The 27,115-nt window shown below is 39.5% G+C and overlaps 1 protein-coding gene across 4 annotated transcripts in view; it reads right to left on the bottom strand.

The window, feature by feature from the left end:
* Positions 1 to 26,824, bottom strand: part of ZNF608 (zinc finger protein 608) — an 83,386-nt gene extending 56,562 nt beyond the window's left edge. The window contains exons 1-2 of one of the 4 annotated variants that reach the window (XM_071424354.1): positions 26,220 to 26,824; positions 22,074 to 23,120 (exon numbers count right to left, since the gene is read on the bottom strand). In XM_071424354.1, the coding sequence (XP_071280455.1) occupies positions 22,074 to 22,958 (885 nt within the window). In that variant the 5' untranslated portion in view covers positions 22,959 to 23,120; positions 26,220 to 26,824. Of the gene's footprint in view, positions 1 to 22,073; positions 23,121 to 24,069; positions 24,797 to 25,676; positions 25,813 to 26,219 lie in introns of those variants that run through there. The other 3 variants (XM_071424355.1, XM_071424356.1, XM_071424353.1) reach the window with 3 other exon arrangements.
* Positions 26,825 to 27,115: the final 291 nt, after the last annotated feature.

Raw genomic sequence — 27,115 nt, 5'->3', positions numbered from 1 at the left:
GACCTCGTCCAAAGCAGTAACTTTGTAAGGACAGCATTAACACAAGAAAGTAATTCAACCACTGTATAACTGCTAATTTCCAGGAAAAAAAAAATCTGATTCAAAGAAGTAAAATTTATTAAGAGGGCATGTTTTTGTTAAGCTGGCTGACACAGTAAATTTGTTTTCCAGGTGTTCTCTAACATTGTTTTCAAATTTGAATAATGAACTAATACAAACCAATATCAAATGTTGAAGTTAATGCACCAAGTGACATGAGTTTAGTTTCACAGGAGTGGCCTGCCACTATCCAGCAAATTAAAAAGACAACGTTTATCTATTTTTAGACTCTTTCAAAAGGGGCCAAGACTTTCTAAATTCCCAGCTAAAATACGTCATTTTCAGAAAGAAGTCCATGAGCAGTCTTTGTACAAAAATGTGGGAATTTTCAGATTAGATCTCTTAAATCACCACTGAAAATGTTAAGAGCATAAACAACTAACATAGCATCTGGATCAACAAGATTCTACCAGAAAAGCAGACTTTAGGTGACCACAATGACTCCTATATTGGCTCAAACTATGCTGTCTAAGTCACTACTAATAAACACAGGATAAAAGAGTAAGTGCAAAGAAACCCTTTTATAAAGTGGAGGGCAGTACTTAAATCAATTAAGTTATTTTTGTGGCAGTCCTGTACAAAGTGCTCTGCAGGTTCTACCCAGCACCACTCTCAAGGAAGCGTCAAAACAGTATAGACAGGAGTGCTGTAAAACAGGGAATGCATTAGAATGGAATAATTGGATGACAGCCCTAATACAGAGCTCCTGATGATGCACAGCAGCACAATCTTTATTTCAAGCAACACTGGTTACTTTTCAAATTTACTATTAGAAAGGTTTTCAACACTAACTGTGTCAAGCTCTAAACACTTATTTGTTTTAAGATAGTGTTAATGAGTTGGCTAATCACACAATTTTATAGTTCTATAATGTACTGTGCTGTAAAAATTAAATCAGTGTTTATTACACCTCTGCTGCTTTTGCTTTCCTTCTCATTGGACTGACTCTTGGATGGATTAAATGGATTAAAGCAGGAATATAAAAAGTGCACCAGTTGACAACACTTCTTGGTATGTATGTAAACAGTATTTTAGCTCAAAGCCTACCTGTGAACAAAGTAATTAAAATAATACTTTCAGATACTGAAATTGAGGACGTTTATTTTTCAGTTTTGAGGGAACTGCTTAGATTTTATTTGCTTCTGGAATTTCCTTCCTCTTGGACATTAAAACCAATCTGCTCAGTTTTCCTTTCCCTATCTCAAATATAAAAGACAACATATAACTGAGTTTATATTTTTGCAAAATTACACGTTTTTGCGAATCCTTTGATGTCAAAAGTGTTTCTGTGACAGACCTTGATGCTGAACTGTTAAAACTGCATTGAGAACAAAGCTTCCTTTATCACTAGAGAATCAATATGACTAATGGCCAACCACAAAAGACTGGATCAAAGATACCTGAAGATGCATTGCTTGTTTGAGGAGAGAGAAAGAAGGCACACACATACAGACATTGGAAAAATCATACACCCAAGATACAGAGGTAGAATTAGTGGATCTCTGAATACAAAGAACTTCATACACATTCTTATATTTCAACCTAACTTTTCCAGAGAGGAAAAAATAGCAAAGAAGAATTGGATAAACACAACCTTCTCTGATTTCAATAGGCTTGATATAGAAGGTTCTCCTCTCTTACACAGCAAAGAAATATATATTTAAGCTACCCTAGACTGGATTAATTTGAATATTTCCCGAAGACTGACCACTTGCTTTCAGTATTGTTTATAATTAGAAGAGAATGATCATGCGTTTTATTAAAATTAGTGTCACAGCACTTGAATTCTGATGAGTATTTGTTTACTGCTCCATAGAACAAACAAAGTATCTGTTGTTCTGCCCCCAAACAGCTGAAAATTATTTTGTATTCCCAAATCATGGTAAAGAGTCTAATGATAATATAGGAATAGATACAATCATGTATTGCTCTATGGCATGGCATGGCTAATTTTCATGCCCATATCATGAATGGGTAATGTCAGAACTTGCTTTGTGGTCTTAAAACCTAGGAATTCTGAGATCACAGACACATTTGGTTTGGTCTGTATGTAGGCACTAAAAACCACTTTTGAAGGAAATATTCAGTAGCAAAATATATTGACCATTTTCAATAACTCTATGGTCTCACAATCTCAATTCCACTGACAATAAAATGAAGATAGCTTTTTTCCCCCCTTCTTCCTTTCCTCAGTGTATTGCAAAGCTTATGGCTAGACGGTGTACTTTATTTAATTAGAACTTAAACCCCAGAACTGATGTCAGATTTTCAAGATAGCTCACAAACCAAAACAAGGCGCCAGATGTTCCAAAGGACAAAGCACATTGGGTACATGAGCTTTCCCTCAGATCCTCATAAGGACAAAAGGAGGTGCTAGCCTGTTCAAAAAAATCTTGCCAAAGTTGTAGGTGTTAACCACATTAAAAACCTGTCCTTCATAAATGAAGTCATAATGCTTCGAAATGCAATTTGGTCCTTGGAAGACGAGTGAAATCACCAAGCATTGAAATATTTAGACCAAGTTCCACTTTTTATTCCAAAAAAAAAGAATATTGTGCTTAATTTTCCCTCTGTTTGAGGGCAATTTTAGGGGCAAAGAAGAGACTGTTTCTTGACTTGTTTTTTTCCTTAGTATCACACAGAAAATTTTCGCGTGTTTTTTGTTCCGCTTGGTTTTTTGCACGTGTTTGTTCTAAACAAAATAAAGACAACTAAAACTGGGATAGGATAGGATGCCAGCGGATAACTGATAAATGATGCTGTGTTTCCTTTTGCCTCACACAAGACTTCAGCTTAGTCCAATACATCACGCAAGCACACGAGAGAAGGATGTATTGGATTTTTCTGCTACACTCACATTTGCATGAAAAGGAGCAGTCAAACGAAAATTAAGCACTTAAACAGCTTAAAAAAAGCACTGGTTCAGAATACTGTACTTCAATAAAACATTCATTGTGATTCAATGCTTGGCAAATGACATTGCCATCACATACTAGTAGAAGAACCGTGAAGAATAAATGCTGTCTGAAAAAGAGGCTTGTACTTATGCAGCGCTAATGACCATCTAAAAGAGCGATTCTGCATGGTTACATCCTCTTTGAGATTCACAGCTGCAGCTTCACAAGAGCAGTCATACATCATAATCTGCAGCCATTTTAGGCTACCCCTGTGCTTTGGAGTGCAATACGGGAACTAAGGAACTGCTAATCTGTAAAGTTACAATTAAAAACAACTTTATTCAGTGGTGATGAGTGAATGTGATGACCCACCTTCCCCTTAAGGGTGGGTCACCACACTAAGGAGGAGGTGGTATTTAAATTTTAATACTGACAACACCCTTGACTGTAACAGCAGTGACACACAGGGAAAAGAGCTCCACATTTAGTTTCACTAGAGAGAAAACATACTCATTATTAGATTTTGATTTCTAATTCAATATAACAGTGGCAGAGAGTAGCACACGAGCCGTTCTTTCAAAAGGTCAGATAACTGCATTTTAAGATTATAACACTCACATTTTAATTAATGTGAAGGATTTGCTTATTGGACAACATGCTGATCCTATAAACATCATTAATTAACTGAGATGCAGTGACTTTTCAGAAAGTTAACAGCTTGGGAACAAACAGTACGTCACCGTACTTTGAAACTAATAATCAAAGGCTATATTATTATTTTCCCCTAGATTAACCACAGATTTTGCAGGCAAACCAGAGACAGCCTCCCTTTCTCTACGCTCAAGATTCGCAGCTACACCCATCCACGAAAATCTTTCCTGCAATTATGCACACTTCTTTAAGCTTAATTTTATGGAAGTAACTGTGGCTCTCAGCACAATACATGGCGTATAAAACAACTCTCTGGATCTTAAATTAGATTAGACAAAGGAGAACCGTCTGGAAGCTGCTGTCATTGCTAGGCTTGCTTGCCTCACGCATTAAATACCTTTGTCTCTATAACTACTTTAAAGCGCATTTCTCAGATCAGGTCAATCAAGCAACCCCTCCACTGCCCTGTAAATGGCATCTGTCATCATCCTCGTAATTCCCACATATCTGTATGTACAAATTTGGATAAGGAAACATTGGAAGAAATGGGGCTGGTGCCAGTTTGATTAGTTAAGAGTTCAACCAGAGGTTAACTGTAGCCAGGAAAGAAAGATAATTTTGATTTCAGCCCTCAGTACTTATACAGTCAATACACATCTCTTGCGTTTCTTAGGCTTCTCTTGAGTAAAGTAGCTTGAAACCCAAGTAATTACACCCATAAGCATCTCTATGCTGGCATACTGAAGGAAAAACTAACTCTTCAGCAATTAGTGCCATAGCTTTTTCTGCACTATGAAAACACATCTAACAGGAAGGAACTTACAAATGTTTGTTGATTTATAATGGTTACAGAGAAGCTACATTTCAGCATTTAACACAGCACCATCAATAGTATCTGGCCTAGGCCACAGAGAGAAATAAGGCAAGAGTCACTTTTGTGCTCTTGCACAAGATGGGCAACACAGTCAGTGGAGAGACTGTCTTTCCCTTGCCAAAGGCTTACACTCACTTGCTTCCTATTCCTTTACAAAGAGCTGATTTTTAATTTCCTCAACACTGAATACCTTATGGAAAGCTACCCAACATGTATTAGATGCAGAGGAAAAGAATGTCACAGTTGGAGCCTGCAGCTCCTTGTGCTAGTACCTGTATGCTTACCTATCTCCATAGGTTATCATAAATTATTTCATTGGCTACACAAGACAAATCGACAGACCAATGAAGGAGCAACAGACTGTTAAACATCAAGATGAGGCTGTTCCTATCTCGAGCCAGCAACAGCAAATATTTTCCAGAGTCTGGTGGTATGAAAACAGTGGCCAGAAAAGAAAAACAGAACAAAACCACAGCAACAAAAACCAAAACAACAACAAAACAAACAACAACCAAACAACAACAACAACAAAAAATCCCAAACTCCTCATGACCAGATGTTCAATCTCCCCCTCTGCCAAAAAAAAAAATAAAAAAGGTTCCCCTGAAGAACTTAGTGTGAATTTTCATCTAAGTGAGCTTCATTTATATCAAGTGACTCAGTTACAGCTCCAACAATTATGCCCAAAAAAATCTTTCCTTCTCACCATCTGTGACATTCTTCCTGGTTATATCCAGAGCACCTAGCCATCAGACAGCCAGATAAGAATTTCAAATGTTGCTAAAGAGATGATGCTAAAGAAATGGAGAGTCCCAAAGCAGGACAGCAAACAGAGACAGGGATTTCACAATTAGGTTTCTACAAGCACTGTCCCTGCAGATTAATGAAAGCTTTTAAAAAAGGAAAGCCCTGACAAAGTGTTCCAGATACACAGCTTACCCTCGAGACTTCGGTACATTTTTGTGGTTTCACAACACACTTTCCTATTAATTTGGAAATACTTTTCTCAGTAACCAGCTGATAAGTTCACAGAAACATCAGGGGAGACAGACAGAGTACAACATGGAACCAGAGACTTTACTCCATATACAACCTGTCAAATGAAGAGGGGAGTCTTGAGGAAACTTTTCACCTTACATTCCACCCCTTCTACTAACACTGAATGTAGAATAAGATAGGAAAAATATTAAAAGGCACTACAATGTGCAAGGAACAAAAGTATCTCACAAATTCAATAAAAAGTCCAAATAATCATTCATCTTGTGGGAAAGAGGAGAAAGAACCATATATAAAATAGTGATGCCTTTCATGAAGAAAGTATGCAATGTAATGCTTACTTTTTTAGTAAATTTCTGTTTATCCAGGAGATCCCAAACCTCAGTCTAAATGCCCAAATAAACTCAATAGACTTAAGTTGCAGTCACATATCCTTTAACAGCTGATGTAAATAGAAGTGAGGGTATCAAAGCTAGGTATCATCACCAGCCCCACCACACCTATTCTGGAGATCACTGCCTTTCCCTTCACATTGTCTGTGTACCCTCCCCTTTCACCACAGTCAACGTGGACACTAGGTTAGAAAAAGCACACTATTGTGGATCACCTGGACCTTTTCTTGAAGCAATCTAGGGAATGTTCCACCTTGTAGAAATACCCCTAAGTGATATGCATTGGTAGTATTCTGGGAAGATGCTGTTATAACTCCACATGGGATTACAGCTCAAGTTTCATTTTCAGAAACCTAACAAAACTGTTCCACTGATACCTGCAGGCTGAGGCATGCTCTGATCATCAGCTTCCAGTTTTGTCCTGGCACTGCTCCATTTCTACCCACGCCACAGATACGGGTTCACTGCTTAGCCAGATGCAAAGACTAAGGTACAGCCAAGACCAGTGAAGACACTCTTGCATGAGCACTATGCAAAACCTTTTGTGGGAGAACTGAGCAAAACCACGATTTTTTTGTCCAGAACTGAAGAAAACAAGATTTACTATAACCCACTTTCACAGAGGAAAAGCCAGACTGAAGAACTTCTGTAGTGCCGAAGAGGAGTTACTCTTGGATATCCTGGTTCCTCTGAGTGCAGCCTAACTTAGATCAAACCAAAGGAAATATGTTTTCTTACTCTAAAGACATGTAATGATGCTTTGCTCTCACTCCAAACCAACAAATGCAGTAATTCAACTCTAAAGTGGGCTACAAGCTTGATTTTAAATAAAGCTGCAATTTAAAAGATTAATTTGACCTCTAAGTAATATTTCCTCTCTGCTCATAGCCTGATCTGTTAGCAAAAGCTTTACAAATTTAGTAACAACTAAAATAAATTAGCCTAATTACGTGACAAACCTGGTACACTGACTTGAAGCTTCCACATCAACTGACCTTCTCTAAGTCAAAACACTGAAAATACTGAAAGTACAAGAATGAACAACAGAAGTCTCACGCTCCTCATCCGCGGAGCAGATTTTTATTCACAAAAGCAAACACAGTGACTTATTGTGCAACAATGGCAAGCCAAACAGGACAGAGAAAACTCTGCTCTGACCTCTACACTTAAACTTAGCAAAGGCTTGTTCCTTACAAAATACTGAAATCTGATTGTGCAAATTACACCACTCACTGCCGATTCAATTTTGAAAGTAAAATTGTATTAGCATGGCTCTTCCAGAAAGAATTAAAAGTTGATAAGCATAATTATAAGAAAGATGAACACTTATGACACCATAAATATTATCCAGAGCTATTGTTATCCTAATGAGCTAAAGTGTCAGCAGTTCCTTTTTACCAGCTCCTTGGTTTCCAGTAAAAGAACAACAATGGAAAAATTAAAACAAATTTCTCCAAATCCTAAGATTAAATTATTTCTTTGTCTAATTGTTGATTTAGAATGCAAATTTCCTTTTGAATTTACTAGGACTCACATTCAGGGCAACATTTCTTAATCATTGGTTTCATTAATAAACTTGTTTTACTCTGCCAAGGATACAAACAAGTTTATTAAGTCTATCAAGCACTTGGTAAGGTACTACTGATAAAGAAAAATATGGTCCTACTTCACTACATTGATTACCCTGGAGTGAATTTGTCTACTGGTAGTTAAGCCTTGCATACACACACAAAAAGAGTACTTTTGTTTTGAAAATTTATGAAATTTCATTTGTTATCTCAATGTTATAATTTTTAACTTGCAGTCTGATTACCAACAGTGTATCTATTAGAAGCAATAATAATAAGGAAATTATATATGTGTAAGTAGATGCAAAAATTACTACCATTTTGCCTTTAATTTTCCTATAGAAAATTTCTTATTACAAACTGGTTTTATAGTTCTGCCAGTCACATTATACAGGTTTTAAAGAATAGTGCGAACAAAATCACAGTACCATGCACACAATGTAAAGTTCTTTAATAGTCACTAAGAACACTGCTTTCAATCACTTGAAATATGTCAATGCTCATTTTACCAAACAGATATCAGATAACAGCCTGGTTTAACGTTCCCACAGACACAGTCATTTCAGAGCCTAGGGAGTATCCAAAGGGGCGTAAACATACACAAATATGTTTATAATTAATATATTGCATATAAAAGACACAATTCTTACATAATCTCCACAGCAGCATTCTTCTTGCAGAGATGTCAATGCTCATGTTGCTGCTCATTTTGAAGCCTTCGGCTTCTATGCCTAAAAATGGGATGGGTGAAGTGGCCTGCTAGTAGGGAATGCAGCTAGTCGCACACTTTTCCATGCACTATCTCATTATTGTGATCAGGAAATGCAACAGAAACTAAATCTGAAACAAGAAACGCTATTAAGAATACTTTCCTGGAGCTTGCTACTTAGTAGATTCTAGTTTGAGGGAGATAGAGTATTAATAGCACAATTACTGGCAACACACTCTGCATTTGTTTATACATAAGCAGAGCGCAACGTTTTATATCCATCAGTGACTTTCAATCAAGCAATATGTAAAGAAACAAGGCACAGCGTTGCCAAGCACTTAAAAAGGTCACACCCGAAACTCATTAACATTTTTCTTGTCCCCTTACAAAAATTATACAGTATATATTCTTGTCCCTTTACAAAAATTACACACTAAAAACTCTCCTGCTCTTATACTGGATTTCAAGTAAGAACTGAAAAAAAAATTTTTATGCATCTTTTGATTTTTCTTTAGACAAACTTTCCACTAGCCAAAGGAAAAAAAAAATTGTCCATTTTATTCTGTTTTTTTTTATTATAAGTTAAGTCAAACTAAAAATGCATTTTACTACTACAGATGACCAGACACAACTTACCAAACTTAGCTATATCTACTCTTTCTCCCATGCAAATTACTACAACCACTGAAGACAAAAAATGGAATAGTTGTTTTACAGAGGCCAAACATAATCTTCAGATGGTTTATAATCAGATCAAATCAAAGCCTATTTCCACACAAATAATCATGACTTGTTTTCTCAGAAGGCTTTGCCAACCAAGATACCAACAGCAGGGATATTCTGTAAAATAATATGGTTTTTTTTTCCATGACCTATGGACCTATTTCCTTATTTTAACTCTGTAAATTCATTTTCACAGCAGTGACGAAGAGAAGAAGTCATAGAAAATTCATCTCAGAAGGTAAGAATTTTGAAAGGCTATAAATTACGGAAAGAGTGAGTTTTAACTGAAGAAGCTTAAACAACATTTACTGCAGAGGTAACTCCATTTCTGCTATAATGCTTTCTTGGCTTTGATCTTTAAACCAATGACTCATGAAAATGATATCTTCAAATTTACAGGCCACCAGTAAGTGGGTCTTTAAAAAAATGTTGTACAACAATAAAGCAGGAAGCACAAGCACTTCTTAACCATTTGAACTGTCAACTAATTAATTATGATACTGAAACAAAGGCCTGTTAAAAAAACTTGCTCTTAAAAAGAAGAGAGGAGAAAAAGCAAGTCAGAAAAAAGGGGGGTAGGCAGTTCTAGTGAGCAAACCAAATGGCATATTGGGGAGAGAGGTTCAAGAAAATGTATTATATTTGCTCAAATTAACAGAAGCATTTCTCCTCCACACCATTCAAAAGGAAAACAAAATAGGGCAGCTCTCTTGCCACAGACAGATGCCCCTTAGCTGGAAGCAGCTCCAGTTGTCAGGTTCCTGTCAGCACGGAAGTGTACCAACACTTCCTTTCTCCCACTCTTTTGTTCCTACTTAATATGTGTGGTTTGTTCAGCAGTCTTTGCTGTTAAACAATTCATTTTTTTCCTTGCCTCCTCTGCTTCAGGAGGAGGCAAAAATAGCAAGACTTAGGCACAAAATATAAAGCTCATTTCCTGTACCTTAGTGCCTCATTCTTTCACCTCCTTGTCCATAGGATTTAGCTACCAAATAGGTCTTAATCTGTAAACAAATGATTTGCTCTACAATTAAGCCATTCACTGCTTTTTTTTCTTTTTTCCTCCCTCTCTTTCTTTGGCTGCTTGGCTGCTGTCCAATGTGGAGGCTCATAGGTTCTTCTATTATTTAGTGCTGGTTAAAAGGCAATAAGCTCATTCAGAGTTTATAAAACTATAAGCTATCAACAAAAGCATTTAATGCTTCTCTGAAGCACTGTGATTTTTGCCTGAAAAATTAATAATGTGTGGTTGCATGTTTATATGTGTGTACACATACACGTGGATGATATGTGGGGGTGTTTTTTTATGCACTGGCCTGGTAATTCACTCGGCATGCCTTTAAAAAGTCAGTTATTGTAAACTACAAATACATATATTTCACTCGAATTTTAATTGACTGGGTACTTTTTTTATAACAGCTGACAATCACAGGAACTGTGATTCACCATGGCTACAAAGCTGAACATCAAATACTTCGATGTTGTATGAGAAAAAAAAAATGCCATGCTACTGTGGCATTTCACAATGTTTGCAAATATAGTTTCTTTATAGAATGATGTTGGGAATCACAGGAGTCTGCCAGAGTAAGTGAATGCTTCAGAGAAGTAAGTAACATGTTAGCTTTTTCATCGCCGCTGTTAAAAGTCACTGACGACTCAAGAGAAAATAACATCGAGATAATTTTAATTTACCTCTATTTTTAAGTTTTTGTTCTTTCTGGAAAATACATTCTCAGGTTAAAACCAGAACACAACGTGTATATGTTTGTCTTCATGGAGATGTTTCTATATACAACATAGGATTAGCAAGCTACCGCCTCAACACGTGACAGTAAAGACAATTAAATATTTTTAAAAACATGTCTGTATGTTTTCAATACTTAATACATTAAATAAGTAAAGTATTGTAAGTGGATAGATAAATTTACAGGTGTAAATCTCATTTAGAAATGACAGGTACTAAGCCATTTCAATTTCAGCAATATACTTCCAATGAAATTCTGCAAGCCTATTTAAAGTCTATTACGGCTGCTGACATCAATCTGCCAGGCTTTAGAGTGCTAATCTCTACTAAAGATTTTCACCTACAAGTTTAGCCACTGGTATATTTGAATTAAATACTCAGTGTTTCTCTGTATAGGCAACTACAGACATAAGGCATTAAAGGTGGATGGGCAATGGGGCAGAATTGACACAGAGCACCCAATGCTAGTATTGCCTGAATAAGGAATGAAGTTCCAACTGCCCTTAGATTCCAGTCCTCTCCTCAGGGTTTTAGTCCTGATTTCCACACTTTCCACGCAAAATCTCACTTCTTCCCCACTGAATATAACATATTCCTACTGTAGCTACTCATGGGAGAATGAACACTACAGGAAAACCCTCTTAATTTAAGGTATCTTATTTTAAATGTAAACCCATGCACTCATGAATATGGATGCATACACAAGCACAGGTCCATACAAAAGGACACACAAAAAGATTTTAATGAGCTGTACCTATTAACACTCACCAGAGATCAAATGAGTCCCCGTCCCCACCCTCCCTCCCCCCAGCCAAATGACAACTTCACAACTTCTGAAGTTGCAGATAAGAGGTGGCAGCCAGACAGGTGTCAGGTATGCATGCTCATCCTGAAAAACTACTTAAAGGTTCCAAAAAAAATTGTGCTAACCCTGCAGAAGAGAAATGTCTCTTATCCTGAACTGACACAGCAGTCACATCCATATTTAAATGTTAATTATGTGTATTGTTAACTTGTTTAATTTATCGCAATACAATGTACCCTCAATAATTACCAAACAGTTGAAAAGGGTTTGTGAAAATGAAACAGTAAGAGGCATTTGAAACCTTTCAAAAAATATTTCACTTTGAGAAAAAAATATAAATCTTGGATGTAGTTTGAATGTAGTTGGCAAATTTTCCACCTAGAGTAAATCTGAAGGCTCAAAAATAAATATTCAAGAGCATTAATTTGTTTCTAGATGTGTGCGTGCAAGTAAAACAGCAGCCATAATGTGGAAATTTGAGTCACATTTTGCAACTAATTGGAAGCAGATTAGAATTCTGCCTCAGGGGAACATTGTCAAACTAGAAGCTGGAGCAAATGAAGAAAGAGGTGAAAGCATCGTGAAGAGCTGACAGATTTACAGTGCTCAAGGCAATAAACGGGTACTAGATGAAAATGAATGTGCTTCACTGTACTGCATGCAGTTTTCAGTCATATCTCAGCAATAAGAGCATACAGCCATGAAACAATTATTTTCAGAGAGATGGTGAAGGAAAGAGCAAGAATGAACAAAACACTACCCAGGTGGCATGCAAAAAACCTATAAATCCTACAGTAGCTCAAGCTGTTACAAGAATAATATAATTGGTCATAGTAGGTACTGTTCTGCAACCTGGACTCATCTCAAGTAAGGGATTACAGAGACATAACACAAGGAACTACTTACTTGAGTTGAAAAAGGACAGTAAGCCCTTGCTCAGTGTGAGTAAGAGTCAAAGCATTAAGCTCTTAAGAAAAAAAAAAAACACACAGATTTTACATTTTTAAAGCTAAGAAAAACACAGAACCCTGCAGACAAATAAATCAGAGGCAGAAGGGGAAAAGCCTTTTTAGGGGGTGATTAGGAAAAGGTTGGAGGAGATCATAGAATGAAAATAAAGTGCAGAGGCTAATGTACCAATGCTGTAATGGAAGCAGCTGCTAGCTTTCTCCTTCAGTGCTTGGCATCCGTTGCAGCGTCACAGGAAAGAACTGTTAAAAGATCTGGACATGAAATGTAAATAAAACTATTAGCCAAAACTCAGTTGCTGTATTTATAAAACAGTAGCAGCTCTTTTTTCTTTACATGTATGTATATATACACACACACCTCCAGCATATATATATGTGAATATTTATATTGATATATATGTACGCATGCATGTGTTTGCATAACCTTCTCCTTAAACATCCACTAGTAACACTAGTATTAATATTGTTTAGTATTATATTAATATTAATATATTATTAATATTAATAATATAATATTGCACCTTACTATTGGCTGAAGTGGACAAGAACATCAATTTATGTTTTCAGTAAAACTGGGTGTGGAACAACCACCTTCATTGTTCTCAAAACGCAGCACTATTTTTCCTTAAAATTCCAGAACTCCAATGCAATACTGGAGTTCTGGAGCACATATAGCGCCTAACATTAAACCCAGAGCAAAAATTAACTATCAAAACTTTATGTCAAATATGTTCCTTATATCCATAAATACTCCTGGAATATTAGATCCTTGTAGTCAGTACAAGCTAGGTAAACAGATGCCTCAAAGTTTACTAAAACAGATTTAAAACTCCTACCAGCAAAACAAAGTTCAATGAAGTAACGAGGTCCATTTCTAATTGTATTTGCTTCTAACTATTACCTTTTGTTGAAGAGGTACAGATCTAGTTTCATTTCCCTCCTTCAAAAAGAAAGGATTGGCAAGAACGTGAAACCCTGAAACATGCAAATACTGCCATTATTTCACTGCTACAAGCCTATAATAAAGCACAGATTTGATAGTCCTATCCGTGTAGTGTGGTGAACCACACTCAAATAAACAGTTCTCCATGAAGAATGAAAACCCAAAGACCAAACCCTTCCAATTCAAACATTATTGTTGCTTTTAACATAAGCCATCCACAGAAATCAGCCAAGGAGGTGACAGGAAATCCAAAAATAATTTGGTTTGGCCCTGCACACTATGAGAAAGGAGATTACAGCTTGCTTTTCACTCTTCTTACTGGTTGAGGGAACTGGTGAAAACTATGAAGGCTATGCTTACCTAACAAGCAACGATGGTACCCACAGACCTATTTCTACCAGAGTTCAGCACAGCATCACTGAAATTCATCAATAAAGGTGGCACTTGAATAGCGTGAACTTGTGTTGCAGGGGGGATGGGCTTAACAAAACCCCTGAATTAATTCAATGGATAATGCAAATGACTAAATGTGTGCAAAATCAAACTGTCTAGTGAACACAGTTAAAGAGGCCAGATGTGCCTCAAAATTTCCTGGGAAACAAAACCTAAACTTGGTGCTTTCTTTTATCAGAATGAAGAAAGCAAGCTCTCAGAGTTTACCAAAGTGTGACCAATTGGAGCTTAGTCTTCTGTTGCTAATTGAAGCATGGAAAAAAGCCAGTTTCTGAGGGCAAACTACAAACATATACTTTTTATATTCCAGTGCCACATGATAAAAAACAGAATCAAGCTGACTGGTAGACATTTGACTGGCAACCAAAGACCAACCTATTATTTCAAACTGTTATGGGAACACAATAAAATTGCTACCAGGTTTCCTCATGTTACTCTTCAATAAAAAGAAGCCATTGGGGAAATAAGAGGAAAAAAAAAAACACATCAAAACCTCTAAAGTTTATTTAAGTAAAAGTACACTTTTGTGGTGTTATGCCATCTGCTTCTTGGTTAACATGACAAGACAACTCAACAACTAGAATGCTAATGTTTTGAAAACATCAAGTAACCACAATCAATAGATGCTGGTTTGCTCTTTGGACTGCAAAAACTGCATTCACATGCCACTACTGGCATATGCTTCAAACATCCTTATGAGGTTATTTCCCTTCCAGTATTATTTGGTGGAGTTTCTCTGGAGACAAACACCTCAAACTGCATTTGTGCACAAAAGTGAGATTTAGACTAGGAAGAATCAGAAGCTGTGAGAAGATAAAGGAACCAAAATTTTGGTATTTTTTTCTGAAGATCAGCTGACGAAGACTTATCATAAAGGATATACAACTGAATGTAGAATAATTTCACTTCAAAATTAGTGAAACAAAGAGCTTCACATTTCATTCCTTATAGGTATTACAGGCAGAAGCTAGGGAAGTTGATCCTTTCACCTTAAGATTTAGCAGTATTTGTCAACTGACCATACAAGCAGACATATTACAAATCTCTGTCACTAAATGCAACTTTCTCACTTGTAGTGTTGGCTTCAGATTTCAGAAAAACACCATAGTAGGTTTTCCAGCTCTAGGGCTATCTGTACAGACGTGATTCCTATTTCATTGCATGCAACTTGCCCTGAACACTCAATTGAACTATTTAATCAAGTAGTGTTACACATATATAAGCAAATATATTATGGAACCATGCATGTACATGGGGTGGGTGTCAGAGCAAGCTACCTATTCCACTCCTTGATGTTTCTCTCAGCTTTTTCAAAAAAGAAAAAAAAAATTACAAAGAACCTGCTTGTCAGTCAAGTCGCTCTGAATAGTTTTACAACCTTTCATTCAAATGTAAAGGCTTTGTTCCAATTGCCAAGACCATTTTGTAAGAGTTAAAAGAGAAAGTGCAACAGAGGGTGCTTTCTGAAATCCTACCGCACAACCAAAAGTCATTCTCTGACCTTCCTCTTTGTCCAAAAGGCTACTCATTGCCTTCAGTAAATTATCGTATTAAATCAAGAATGTAATAATAATTTTTTTAAATCATGATTTAGAATCTCATTTAAGAAAATCCCTCAAATCCTGTTATAACAAATGGTAATTATATTTATTAAAATTATCACATTTCAAACATATTTTTAAGCAAATTAAAAAATGATAGATTGTGTTACTGTTCACTCTGATGAAAGGCTGCACTGAAAAAAGCCGCACTGGGCAGAAATAGTGCTACAAAAAGAGAAAAAGAAAGAGGTTTATGAAACAGAATAGACATATATATATATATATATATATATAATATAGTAATTAAATAAATTTTATTTTTATATATATCTAATAAAACTTTTTTGATTTTTTAGAAAGGTATTTACTTTCTGCAATTATGACATCATCAGAAATTTTCATGAAAGACTGCTTTGCCGTCTTTCACCCAACAGGAAATCCTATGTACAGACCACTTCTTTTTTTTTTTTTTAATATCCATATATATTCTGTGATTGCTAAGAAATGAAAAGAACTCCTTGATATGTAAGCACACTAAAACAAACACTAGTTTTTAGCAAAAAAATATGGCCAGCCCTTCAATTGAACCCAATCCACAAATCCACAGTGCCTATATGAGGACTGGGGCAAGATGTAATTCTGTTGTAAAAAATGAAAGACACTTAAGAAGTCAGACAATCCTCAGCCATTCAGGGAACATAGCAATATATCATCATGTGAATTAGAACATCATACAAGGTACAATGTTAAGAATACTATTAAAACAATAACCTGGTTGTTGGATCATTTGTACAAAGTATCTTAGCTCAGACCACAGTAGACTGGTTACATTCAGCAATTCCAACTGTATACCATGCAACAAATCTGGAACATGCCACTCACAAAGTGAATTCTGTATTTGAGAAATACGGACCATGTGGTAGTAGCACAAAACAGCCTGAACTGTTGCAGTAGAAATCCAACCTTTTTCACGGGTGGGTGACAGAAATCCAAAATATAAGTATGTTCTTATCCAAAATGGAAGTGAAGGTGAAGAATACCTGAAATGTTAGTACTTCTGCAACGATACTCCTGAAGAAGCTTGAGAAACATGCTCAATATCACACGCATCAGTAAGAGTGTAAGATGTGAAGAAAAACAGGGGTCTTTTTTATTCTTTTAGAAATGCAAATAGCATGAATAACACAGGGCACATAAAGGGGAACCTGCATTCAACGTGCAAAGGATGTGTCCATTTAACAGAAAGCAGACCCCAGGCCCTCGCACTAGTGTCAGTACTACGGAGATAACCCATTTTTTATACCGTGGAGAAAAAAAGGCACTAGTTTGAGCACGCAGAAACCCCTTCAGATTTCAGATTTGTGATTTACGTTGTTGTCGATAAAATAGCTTTCCAATTATGAAGGAATGCATTCTGCGTTAATGATCACAACCAGGGGTCCAAGCTTTACTCTTTTGTCAGAACTACAGCAGATCCTCCCCGCAGCTTCACCATTAACATGTCTGTTTCCTGTCAGACCACTCAGAGATAATGTCATTTATCTCAGGGCGGCACAAGACCAGTCATTAGCTTCAGTAAAAGACCTCAAACAAAGGCCGGATGGCGTTTTATCCAGGGCTCATAGGCAGCAGCCAAGAATCTCATTGCCTAACAGTTTAGAACAACTTATCTTTAAAAGACTGATTTTCTCCCTATCAAGCATTCTAGAACACTTCTCTGAAGAGCAGCAAAGTCTGCATGGAAAATTTTAGTCAATGGTTTTATCATATGCAATTAGGTGCCTGATAAGAGCTTGCTAAAGTTATCCTTTGAGAGGCTGGGGTGGGTTTTTTTGGTTGTTGTTGTTGGGAGGTTGTAGGTTTTTTTCCCCCCCTTCATTTTACTTCGTAAGGAAAGACAGAGTAAATCAGGTTCTACCTCAATAGCAAGACCTTTGAAGAACTGACCCTTATTGTGTTTGCCGGCAGGAGGTGATTCACTATTATAAATTCTTCAATGACTGAACTTCTGGAAACCTCTTTAAATGAAAGTGGAACTGGTTAACTGTATGTACGAACATGTGTTTTCACAGTCTCTCCTGTATTATTGCATTTCAGAAAGCTTCTATAAAGTGCCAGGTGAACTTTTTAAAATAATGATAATAATAATTAAAAAAAGAGAGTCAGAAAAATACGAGCAAATCTCAGCTTTTCAATTCCTGGCCTTATGCTGAAAACTAGAAACAGATGGTACTGTCCATGTTACTTGAATCTGGTTATTGAACACCTCTATGGTTACGGGAGATTTTGCTTAGCACTTTTAACATACATTTTATTTATTGGACTATAAAATGCTACTTTGGAAAAACAAGTCTTTATATAGCTATAATTAAAACAGTCTTGCAGGAAAGCCCTTTAACATGGAGAACACGGTTAACCTCATGACATCTGGACAATCAATCCTTTCCTCTTTACTGGGTATTTATGAAGTTATTAAAATTGTAAAATTACTAATGCCCAAAGTGAAATATTTTTCCTGTAGTTGCGAATATGGTTATCAGCTTCCTTGCTTTGTTTGATAGATGCTCTAGAGCAGCCTCCATTGTGCTACACTAACTCTTGCTTTGCACAGGAATTCAATAGAAGATCTGGTCATACATATTGGCAGAGGTCAGCAGGTTCACACTGAAAGCTTTCCTCGGCCAAAGGGCAACACCTCTTCACCCAGCTCAAAAAGCACCGTCACACTACTAGACAGCACTACAGAACTTTAAGAACCTTGAGCTGTGCTTATTGTTAGACACCCATACTTATCAATGTTTTTAACAGCTAAATCCCTTATGTAGCTTTCAAAACAGTTTGCTGTCAAACAACAATAGACTTTGTTCTTTAATTACAGCAAGTGACCTCCCCGCCCTTTTATTTCACAGTGAATAAACTACACACAAGGCCAGCAAGAAAAGTACATGAAGAGCATATCTCCATAACATCATTAATCAAAGCATGTACTTAAATTATTTACATCAATAGGTAAAATTCACCCAGAGATTCCTGATGGCATACAAAACACTATCAAATCCTAACGCTAAAACACAACAAGGAAAGTGAAGATAAAATAAATAATACTAGCCAACATTTAATTGTTGGCTAATTTGCTAAAGACAACTTTCAAATGTGAAATGCAGTCTTAATGAGAAGCACTAAGCTAAAAAAAAGGGAAAAATCCCATCCTGGAGTATCGCTAGACTGATACATTTAGAACTGTAACTAAACCCTTCTGATTACAGCTTTGTATCTTCTGCATTAATTCCATGTAAACATACTGTTTTTCACAAACAAAATGAAGTTTTCCTGTATCTCAGAGTAAATTATGACTGAATTAATTCCAAAATCTCCTCACAATGCATACAAAGCAAATTTTGTAGCTATTCTGAACAATTTTCAATGTAACAGCTGTTAAAAACCAAAATATGTTAGCTGGAACAGATGAAGAGCTCATGCTGACAAACAGTCAGCAACTGTGCTAAAAACAGTATGGATAAGAAATGGAAAATGGAGACAGGTTTTAACACCAAAAATCTTGGGAGTGGTTAGCCTACCTGTCAAAGCTACTTATTCAGACATGTCACTGTTGGCTTAGCCACAAAATGGACTGCACACTTTGACTTTATCCACATATTAGGGGAGTGGCGACTTTTACAACATACTTGTGGTTTCTGCATAAAAGAGCCAGCAGAACACAGTCATTGATTTAATTAGGCTTCGTAAGATCCAATTTATCATGTTTTACATGACTTTCTGCAGCAAGGAAACATAATAAATAGACTAAAAATAGAATGAGGCATGCTGTGAAAGCTAAACAGTGACTACAACTCCTGGGAATCTGCTCCAAGATTTTCACAAATAGTAAACAAATGCAGTATTATATTCCACACCACATATAAAAACATGTAGATTTTTAATCAGCAGTCATGAACTCATCTGATTCTAAAAGGAAACCTCCAAATTCATGAGGCATGCCTTGCAGAACAGTAAGACAACTGCACATTGATTTCAACATGCAGGCTGCAAATTATGTATTTATCTACAGATGCAAGTTGCTTCGTGCAAGTATGGCATATGTGTTCTAGCATATAAACAGTCAAAGCAATAACCCTTCAACCATCTTAAGCCTTTAAAGAATGCTTTTCAATGAGGATTAATCATTTGGGGGAAAAAAAAGCAAAAAAAAAAAGCAGAACAACAAACATAAAACACTCGAATGTTGCTAATGTTGCCACTGGCTGGACTTAAAGAATATCAGCCATTATCAGCAACAAGCTACATCATTATTATTTTTATTATTATTATTAGGAACATTCTTGGCTAAGAAAAACGCTAAGGGACTTTACTTGAGATAGCAAGCAAGCACACCATTGTGCCAGACAATGGCCAAGGCTGCACGACTCTGGTGTGCAGAGCCTGTATTAAAGTCGGTGTGTGCCAACAGCAGCGGCTGTTGCTGGAAATGCAAGCTCCAGACCTCCTCCTGGAGCGACATCTACAACACACAGAGTGTGCCACTGACGCTGAACTCCTCCATACGTGTTTGCTCTGAATTTGCATGCCATCCCATTTACATTGTACATAAGATTACTCGCACGTATATAGATTCTTCATACAATTTCCTGTGTGACTAGAGAGTTGAAAGAACACAAAAACGGGAGAAACCACACCACCCTCTAATCTCCGTTGCCATGGCAGCAGCCTTTGAGATACTGAAATGTTCAGATTGCCAGCTAAACAAAATTGTTGAATGTGAACATTTGGCTGAGAGATTAAAAGGCTAAGGGGGTTGCAAAAGGGCAGTACCTCCCACATTCCAGGCAGCCACTGAATCCAATCAAATGGCTCTGACTCTTTAACCACAGCCATTGTGAAGACCGGATTAGGGCAATTTATCTAGATAGTTAAAACAGATTAGAGAACTGCAATTTGAAGACTATTGGCAACAGAAGTAAATGCCTACTGTACTAAGATAATAAAGAGACCATGAGATTTTTAGACACCTTTCTGCCATGAACAGCACTTTTCATAAATCAAAATGCAAACATATACACAGGAATTACATAGCAATCTGGTTTTCTCATCTGCATTTAGACAAGGTCATAAGGCTCATTCAAATTCATCCATAGATATGGTATCTTAAAAGCAATAATACGCATACAATATAAAATTTAATTTGTTCCTTGCCTTGAACAAATCCCTTGGAATTATCTTCCAGTACTAACAAATATCTGCTATCACAAACACCCAAATCTAATCCTCCAGTCGACTTCATATTACAAAAACTTCATGACTGAAATACAAAAAGCTGGTAGCCAGCCGTAAGAAGACATAACTGCCCGCTCCGAGACCTTCAGCCCTCCCAGACACTTGCAGACCATACAGTTAACACCTTCCCGAAAATCTCCCCATTGCAATGTTCACTCGGGGAAGTTGTAAAAGCAGGTAATTTAGGACAAACAGCTGACAATACAGTCACAGTACTAACACCCCGAGATTGTTTATCTGGAGGGTGTTGGTTGGCAGAGCAGGTTCCCTTTGTTTAACAACCTGTAGAATTTACATACTTGTAATCCTGGGCCAACATTCGCCCTCTGGTCCCCCAGAAGATGGCTTCTGCCCTAGGGACGGGACAGAACTCCCACCAACACCAGAACATCCTTGAACCAGCAGTTGACAAAGACAACGATGTCTCACTCCACCTTTCCCAAATAATAGAGTAGCGGCCATCTATTCATACAGAAAGCATCCAAAATGGAAAGAAATAAAACCACACACTCTCATCTGATTTCTTTCACACCATTTCAACCTCTCAACAAACAAGCACTTCAAATCCAAGAGCCAGCATGGCTCAGAGAGGAAAACTCCTCCAGACAGGAGACAAACTGCTCCACTCTGTTCCAAAAGCTGTTTTGCACACATAATTCTCAGCACAAGGTGCATTTCCCTCCTCCCAGCATCCTCCTTCCAGGCAGACAAGAGGCACTGCCTGTCTGCTGGCTCCTTCCTCCCAGTCGCTACACCAGCTTCTGGGGCCTCTGGGCTACAGTGCCACAGAAGCCCCCAACACAATAAACATCCCGTGTCTCCACGAAGCGCAACGGCAGAGCCCCGGTCTCTGCCCACAGCTCCTGTTCCCTCCCCAGGCACAATCCCAGCTCTAGGCAGAGGGTCAGAGAAAGGGAGAGGGGTTCCTTTAGACTTTGGGAGAGGAATGGCCATGAATGCCTGCTGAAGTTGTGGAAGAGTCAGCACATACAAGACTTGCTGCGCCTGCAGCCTGAGCCCTGCAGCCCCAGCCTGTGAACACATGCCATCCCACTGGTACTGCTGCTCTCTGCTAAAATTGGGGGCAGCTCGGTCAGGGTCATCTCTGCGTTTCTCCTTCTGGACAAGTGCAATTAAAACGAACAGACAAAACAGAAAGGTTCTGCAGGTCTGATGACAGGAGAGGAAATCACCAGGAAGAGCAGCACACTGGAAACATGGCATCTTCCATGTAGGGAAGAGGTCTCTGGGTTGGTTTTGTTGGTTTGTTTTTTTTTTTTTTAAGGGAAGGAGGAAGGACATACGCATGTCACAAATATACAGCAGAGAGGACAGAGGAACCAGACATACACTCATGGGACACTTATTATAGACATGGGAAAACACAGAAGAGGTGGAGAGGAGCTTTGTCCTACCTTTTCTGTTTTCAATTTCTTGATTCGCCTGTGGCTCTCCTCCTCCTCCTCTTCTTTCTTTACCAACACAGAGTTCCCCATTAACCCTGAATCCGGGGTACTTTTGCTCACCTCCCCCACAGCAGAGGAGGTGCAGTGGAAGGGGCTGCTGCTTCCACCACTGCCTCCCTTGGCCCCGAAGCCATAGAGGTGCCCAGAGGGAATTTGGTTATTGCCACCCCCACTGCCATTGGGGTGGCCCTGCTGCAGATCATGCTGCTTGTCCTTCCTGGATTTTCCTGCATCCTTATCCCGCTTGGAGCCCCTGCTGCCTGGGGCTTTACCTGGTTTCTCCTCTTTGTTTTTCCCACAAGAGGCAACGGTGGTGGTGTTGCTGGTGTTGTTATTATTGCCGTTTGGGTTACTGCTCACACTTTGACCCAGTGCTGAATTCATGCCAGTTGCCTCTCCAGGGCGCCCTTGGACTTCCTGCCTTTTGCCAGCACTGCTGATCTCAGGAATCCCATACAAGGCAGCAGAAGGCAGAGATTTATTAGCATCCTTAGAAGTTTTACTCCTTTTCACTTTTGATTTGCTAGTCTCTTTGTGAGAGGAATTCCCCTGGGGAGCAGAGGGCTGAACAGAAGCGAATTTTAGGCCATCAGCTAAGGCTGAGGTAGCATTAACCCCACTGGAAGCCAGACCCCCGCAATCCTTGGAGCTGGTGTTGCTGCTGCTGGTGGTATTAGAATTATTCATCTCAAATTTCTGTCTGTCCTTCTCTAAGTCGGCGTCCAAATCGATTATTAAATTCCCAACACCGATTTCCCAATCATCGCCACTGTCATAAGTGTCAACTGCGCTTGGATCCACACCTTTTCCTGCAGTGGAAGTGTTCAATGACATCCTGAAGATAAGATCTCTAGAGTAAAAATCCGATGAACTTTTCTTTGGAGATGTGGGGACATTCGTTTATCTCCGTTGGGCTCTCTCTTAAGTTCAACTCTTCTTGTCTCCCTCCCCTAGGTGTGTCTAGGCTCACAACCTGCAGTCCACATCCACGTTGTCCTGTGAGGAGGGAAATAGTCAAGTATTTCTGTCTGGGTGTTACCACAATATAACGTCACTCAATAAAGAGGGGGCAAGGTAGGGGGGAGCAAAAGCATTCAGCATTGCCACGTTCTTAAGTTTGCTAAGCCAGAGACAGTGGCTGTAGTGTTTTTATAATGAGCACTTTTAATCTACTTGTATACCAACATCCACAACTTCTCTTTAAGAGCCATGTCCATAAAAAAAAGAAGAAAAAAAAAAGGAAGAATAAAAAAGGAAGAAAAAAATTATCTATATTATTTAAATCTACAAAGTTCAGGAAATACAGTCAGAGAAGTGGTGCCTAGCTGTTGGAGCACATGTTGTAATCTAACCCCTTGGACCACCACCTAGGCACGAAAAGGAAGGACACGGATTCACTCTTCAGTGCATTCCATGGATTTTGTGGCTTTTTTTAAACCAGACCATTGAAGTTTTGCGACTCTCCTGTATTATCTTTTACCCCCCTTCCACTTAATCTCTTGGGGGGGTGGGGGAGGAGAGTGCTAAGGGAAGTGGGAAACCTCATTTTCCCGGCCACAATACACCTTCTGTTAAAAACAACAGCCTACAAACTCAAATGTTCACTGGAAAATACAAAAATCCATAGGTTAAAATTAAAAAAAAAAAAGTGAGAATAAATAAAAATTCTCATTCCTTTAAAAAAATATCCTTAAGATAACAGTTCTAAAAGCAGCTCTAATGTATTCCTAGGTCACACAATTGTTAGGTCTGTTAAATATAGTATTACTGACTGTACAGGAAACTGATTAAGACATACACTTTAAGTGATCTGCACCAAGGTGGCCTCAGTGACCACAAATGAGTGTGTGTTTGACAAAGCTTAGTTAAAACGATTTTTAAAGGGATCTCTCCCTTTTACAGTCAACTGCCGAAATATTTATACATATATACACATAATGCTTACCTTTAATCCTTTATCATTTTTAATTAAACCAGCAAATCAAAATGCTGTTCCCACTCGTCTCAGCAACAACTCTGTGCCTCATTTTACTTAAAGAGCAAGTGATCAAGAAGTAGAAAGCAAGTATCATCTCAGCCAGTATAAATCGGTCAATAACATATCTCCCCCTACTTTGGCACACGGATCAGAAGTCCATTTTTTTGTTTGTTTGTCTAGGTTTTTTTCGTTCTTGCTTAAAGAAAAAGAAGCAAAAAAAGCAAAAAAAAAAAAAATGCTGTGCCTCACAACTTTACGAGCTGGGAGGTAATATTTTACATTCAGAAGTGAAGCATCAAGGACCAGATTTTTGTTTGTTTGCTTTTCCTGAATAAGCACCGAGAGGTAATAAACACCACAGTAATATTAAAAAGAAAAAAAAAAAGAAAAAAAAAAAAGAAGAAAAAAAGAAAGAAAAAAAAAAGAAAGAAAAAAAAAAATGTTTCCCCAACTTCACACTCCGTCTTCAGCCCCGGACCTGGGAGCCATCCCGATCAGTAAGTAATGATCCCACGAAACAAACCTACAGGCGCCCGGGTGTTACAAGACAGAATGTGCTAACATCGGGATAAATTAGTGAAAGGGAGGAAGGAAAAAAAGAAGAAAGGACTGAAAATCTGGGCTGGATTCCGCCTGTTAGTTGGGAAGTGGCATTTTTTTCGCCCGTCCTGACAGATCTGATTTCTTGAAGTAACTTGAGGGGAAACGGGCGGGGGAGGCGGGGGGAGGGGGAAGAGGGGGGGCGAGGAAGAGGAGGAGGAGCGGGAGGGGGGAATCACTGATCTGATAAACCGGTTATCAAAACATTTTGTGGGAGTGGAGGAAGGACTGCGTACTCTCAAACGAACTAAATTTTCCCAGGGGTAAGATTTCGGGGAGGGGGGTGCCTGTCCCCGTCCGTTCGTCTGTCCGTCCCTCCCCCACCAGCCTTAGATCAGCGCTTTTTAAAAATAGGAATTAGGAAAAAGAAAAAGAAAAAAAAAAGGCAAACCACCAGCATAGGCACGTATCAGTTTCGAATGGCTGTCTTGGGGGAAAAAAAAAAATAATAACAACGAAAAACCCGTGAGCTTGGGCTAGTCAGTCATGCGGTAAGTAATTCAGTAATTAGAGTCCGAGGAGATAAAGCAGACGACCTTTTTGTCAGGACAGATCGCTCCCACCTTATTGTCTCAGCAAACCTCGCAGTCTACCGTTATCACCCCCTCCCCCTTCTCTATGCCTCCCTCCCCCCTCCCCGAGTCAGACGGTCTCGGAGCTTTAGCTTAGTATTTTTAATTAGCCGGCGATGGGAAGCTAAAAGCCGTAATGAATTGCCGGTGGCGGGAGGGCGGGGGGGAGGGGGAGGAGCGGCGGGCTCGCCGCCCGCGTCACGTGACGCCGCCGGGCGCCATTGGCCGCCGCCGCCGCCGAGCGGGGCCGGGGCCGCCCCTCACACACCCGCCGGGGCGGGCCGCGCCCTGCCCCGGCCCCGCGCCGCCGGCCCGCCGCCTCGGCTGGAGTCCCGGAGTGCCCCCCAGGAACGCCTCGCCGAGCCCCCCGTCACCTCCCCGGGTGGGGGGGGGCCCGTTTACCTCAGGGCTTTCCCTTCCCTGCGCCTCACGGCAGGCAGAACCGAGACGGCGATGGAAGCGGGCAGCCGCCGAGGGACGATCCCACCCCCGTCCCCCGGCTCCAGCCTCGCGTTTCTGGTGTCTCGGTGTGACATGCGAGGTGCCTCCCGGTCTGTCGGTGCCCCATCGCTCCTGCTAACGAGCGCAGTGCTCTCGGGGCCCGGGGGGGCGGGGAAGCAATGCAGACTTGGCTGTAATGGTGTCACTTTTATTCCCCCTCCTCCCCCACCCTGGGTTAGTTAAAACCCAAAAAGGCACTACGCTTTAACGCCCCCCAAGTGCACCGTCAAGTATGATTTGTGTGGCTACAGTGCTTTCACCCTCTTACTTCCATCAAATAACTCACCCTGTTTGTGGGATTGTTTTGGGGTTTTCTTCCTCCTTTAAAAATCCCCAAGAACCCTAGTTATCTCAACTCCCAAAACTCTTTAACACTCCCGTTTGCAGAGAAAAAAAAGAAAATCCCCTCTAAGTGCTATAGACACACCACGCAACCGTACTTACGGTCTGTATTGGATCGAGTTGACCTTTTCCTTCTAACTGCATTGAGTGTGTTTTTGTTGCAGCCGCTTTTTATTTTAGGAAAAAAAAAAAATCTAATGTCTTCAACAGATTTATTGTGTTTGGAGGAAGAGAGCACCAGATATCATGAACCTTCCTTTCTTTCTTTCTAGAAACAAAATAAACAACACCGACAAAAATAAAAGAAAAAAATAAACGAAAATAAAATAAAAACTGGGCAGAGAAGGCAAACCCGGCATGTGTGTCTGTCCCCTCACAGGCTGACACACAGGCACAGGGGACAGGGGCGCTGCCCCCACAGCAGCGGCCGAGGCGGGGGAGTGGGAGCCTCACTCCGCGCGGTACCTGAGAGGGACTTTTCTTTGTTCGCGATGCCCTTTCCCTGCCGGCCAATCAGCACCCAGCTTTTATGAAACCGGGCCCTGCCATTGGCCCGCCGCTCCTCCTGCCTGCCGGCGAGGGCGAGAGACACAAACACGCACCCGCTCGCTCGCTCACACCCCCGGCACCCGCTCGCACTCGCGCCTTGCGGCCCCGCACACGCTGCACCCCCCGCCCCGCACCCTCAGCCCCGCACCCCCGCCCGGTACCCTCGCACCAGCCCACCCCCACCTCCGCACGCATTGTACACTCACTCAGACGTTCTGCACTCGCACGCACACGCACGCAGCCTCCCGCTCTGCAGCCCGCAGCCTACACCGAGCCTCCTTGCTGCAGCCAGATACAAAATCGTGTTTCCCATTTCAATTATCCTACATAACATTTAAAGCTGAGGGAGAGGAAAATAAATGAGGGAAGGGAAAGGAAAAAAAAAAAAAAAGAAGAAAAGAGAGGGGGAGGAGGGGAAGGGAAAAAATAGAAAACCAAGGTGGAGTGTA

The sequence above is a fragment of the Agelaius tricolor genome, unplaced genomic scaffold (genome assembly GCF_023055355.1).
Source record: "Agelaius tricolor isolate 1412-34295 unplaced genomic scaffold, bAgeTri1.0.p SCAF_4, whole genome shotgun sequence".
NCBI lineage: Eukaryota > Metazoa > Chordata > Aves > Passeriformes > Icteridae > Agelaius > Agelaius tricolor.
Note: the sequence above shows the minus strand (reverse complement) of the source record. Positions and strands in the feature narration are given on the sequence as shown.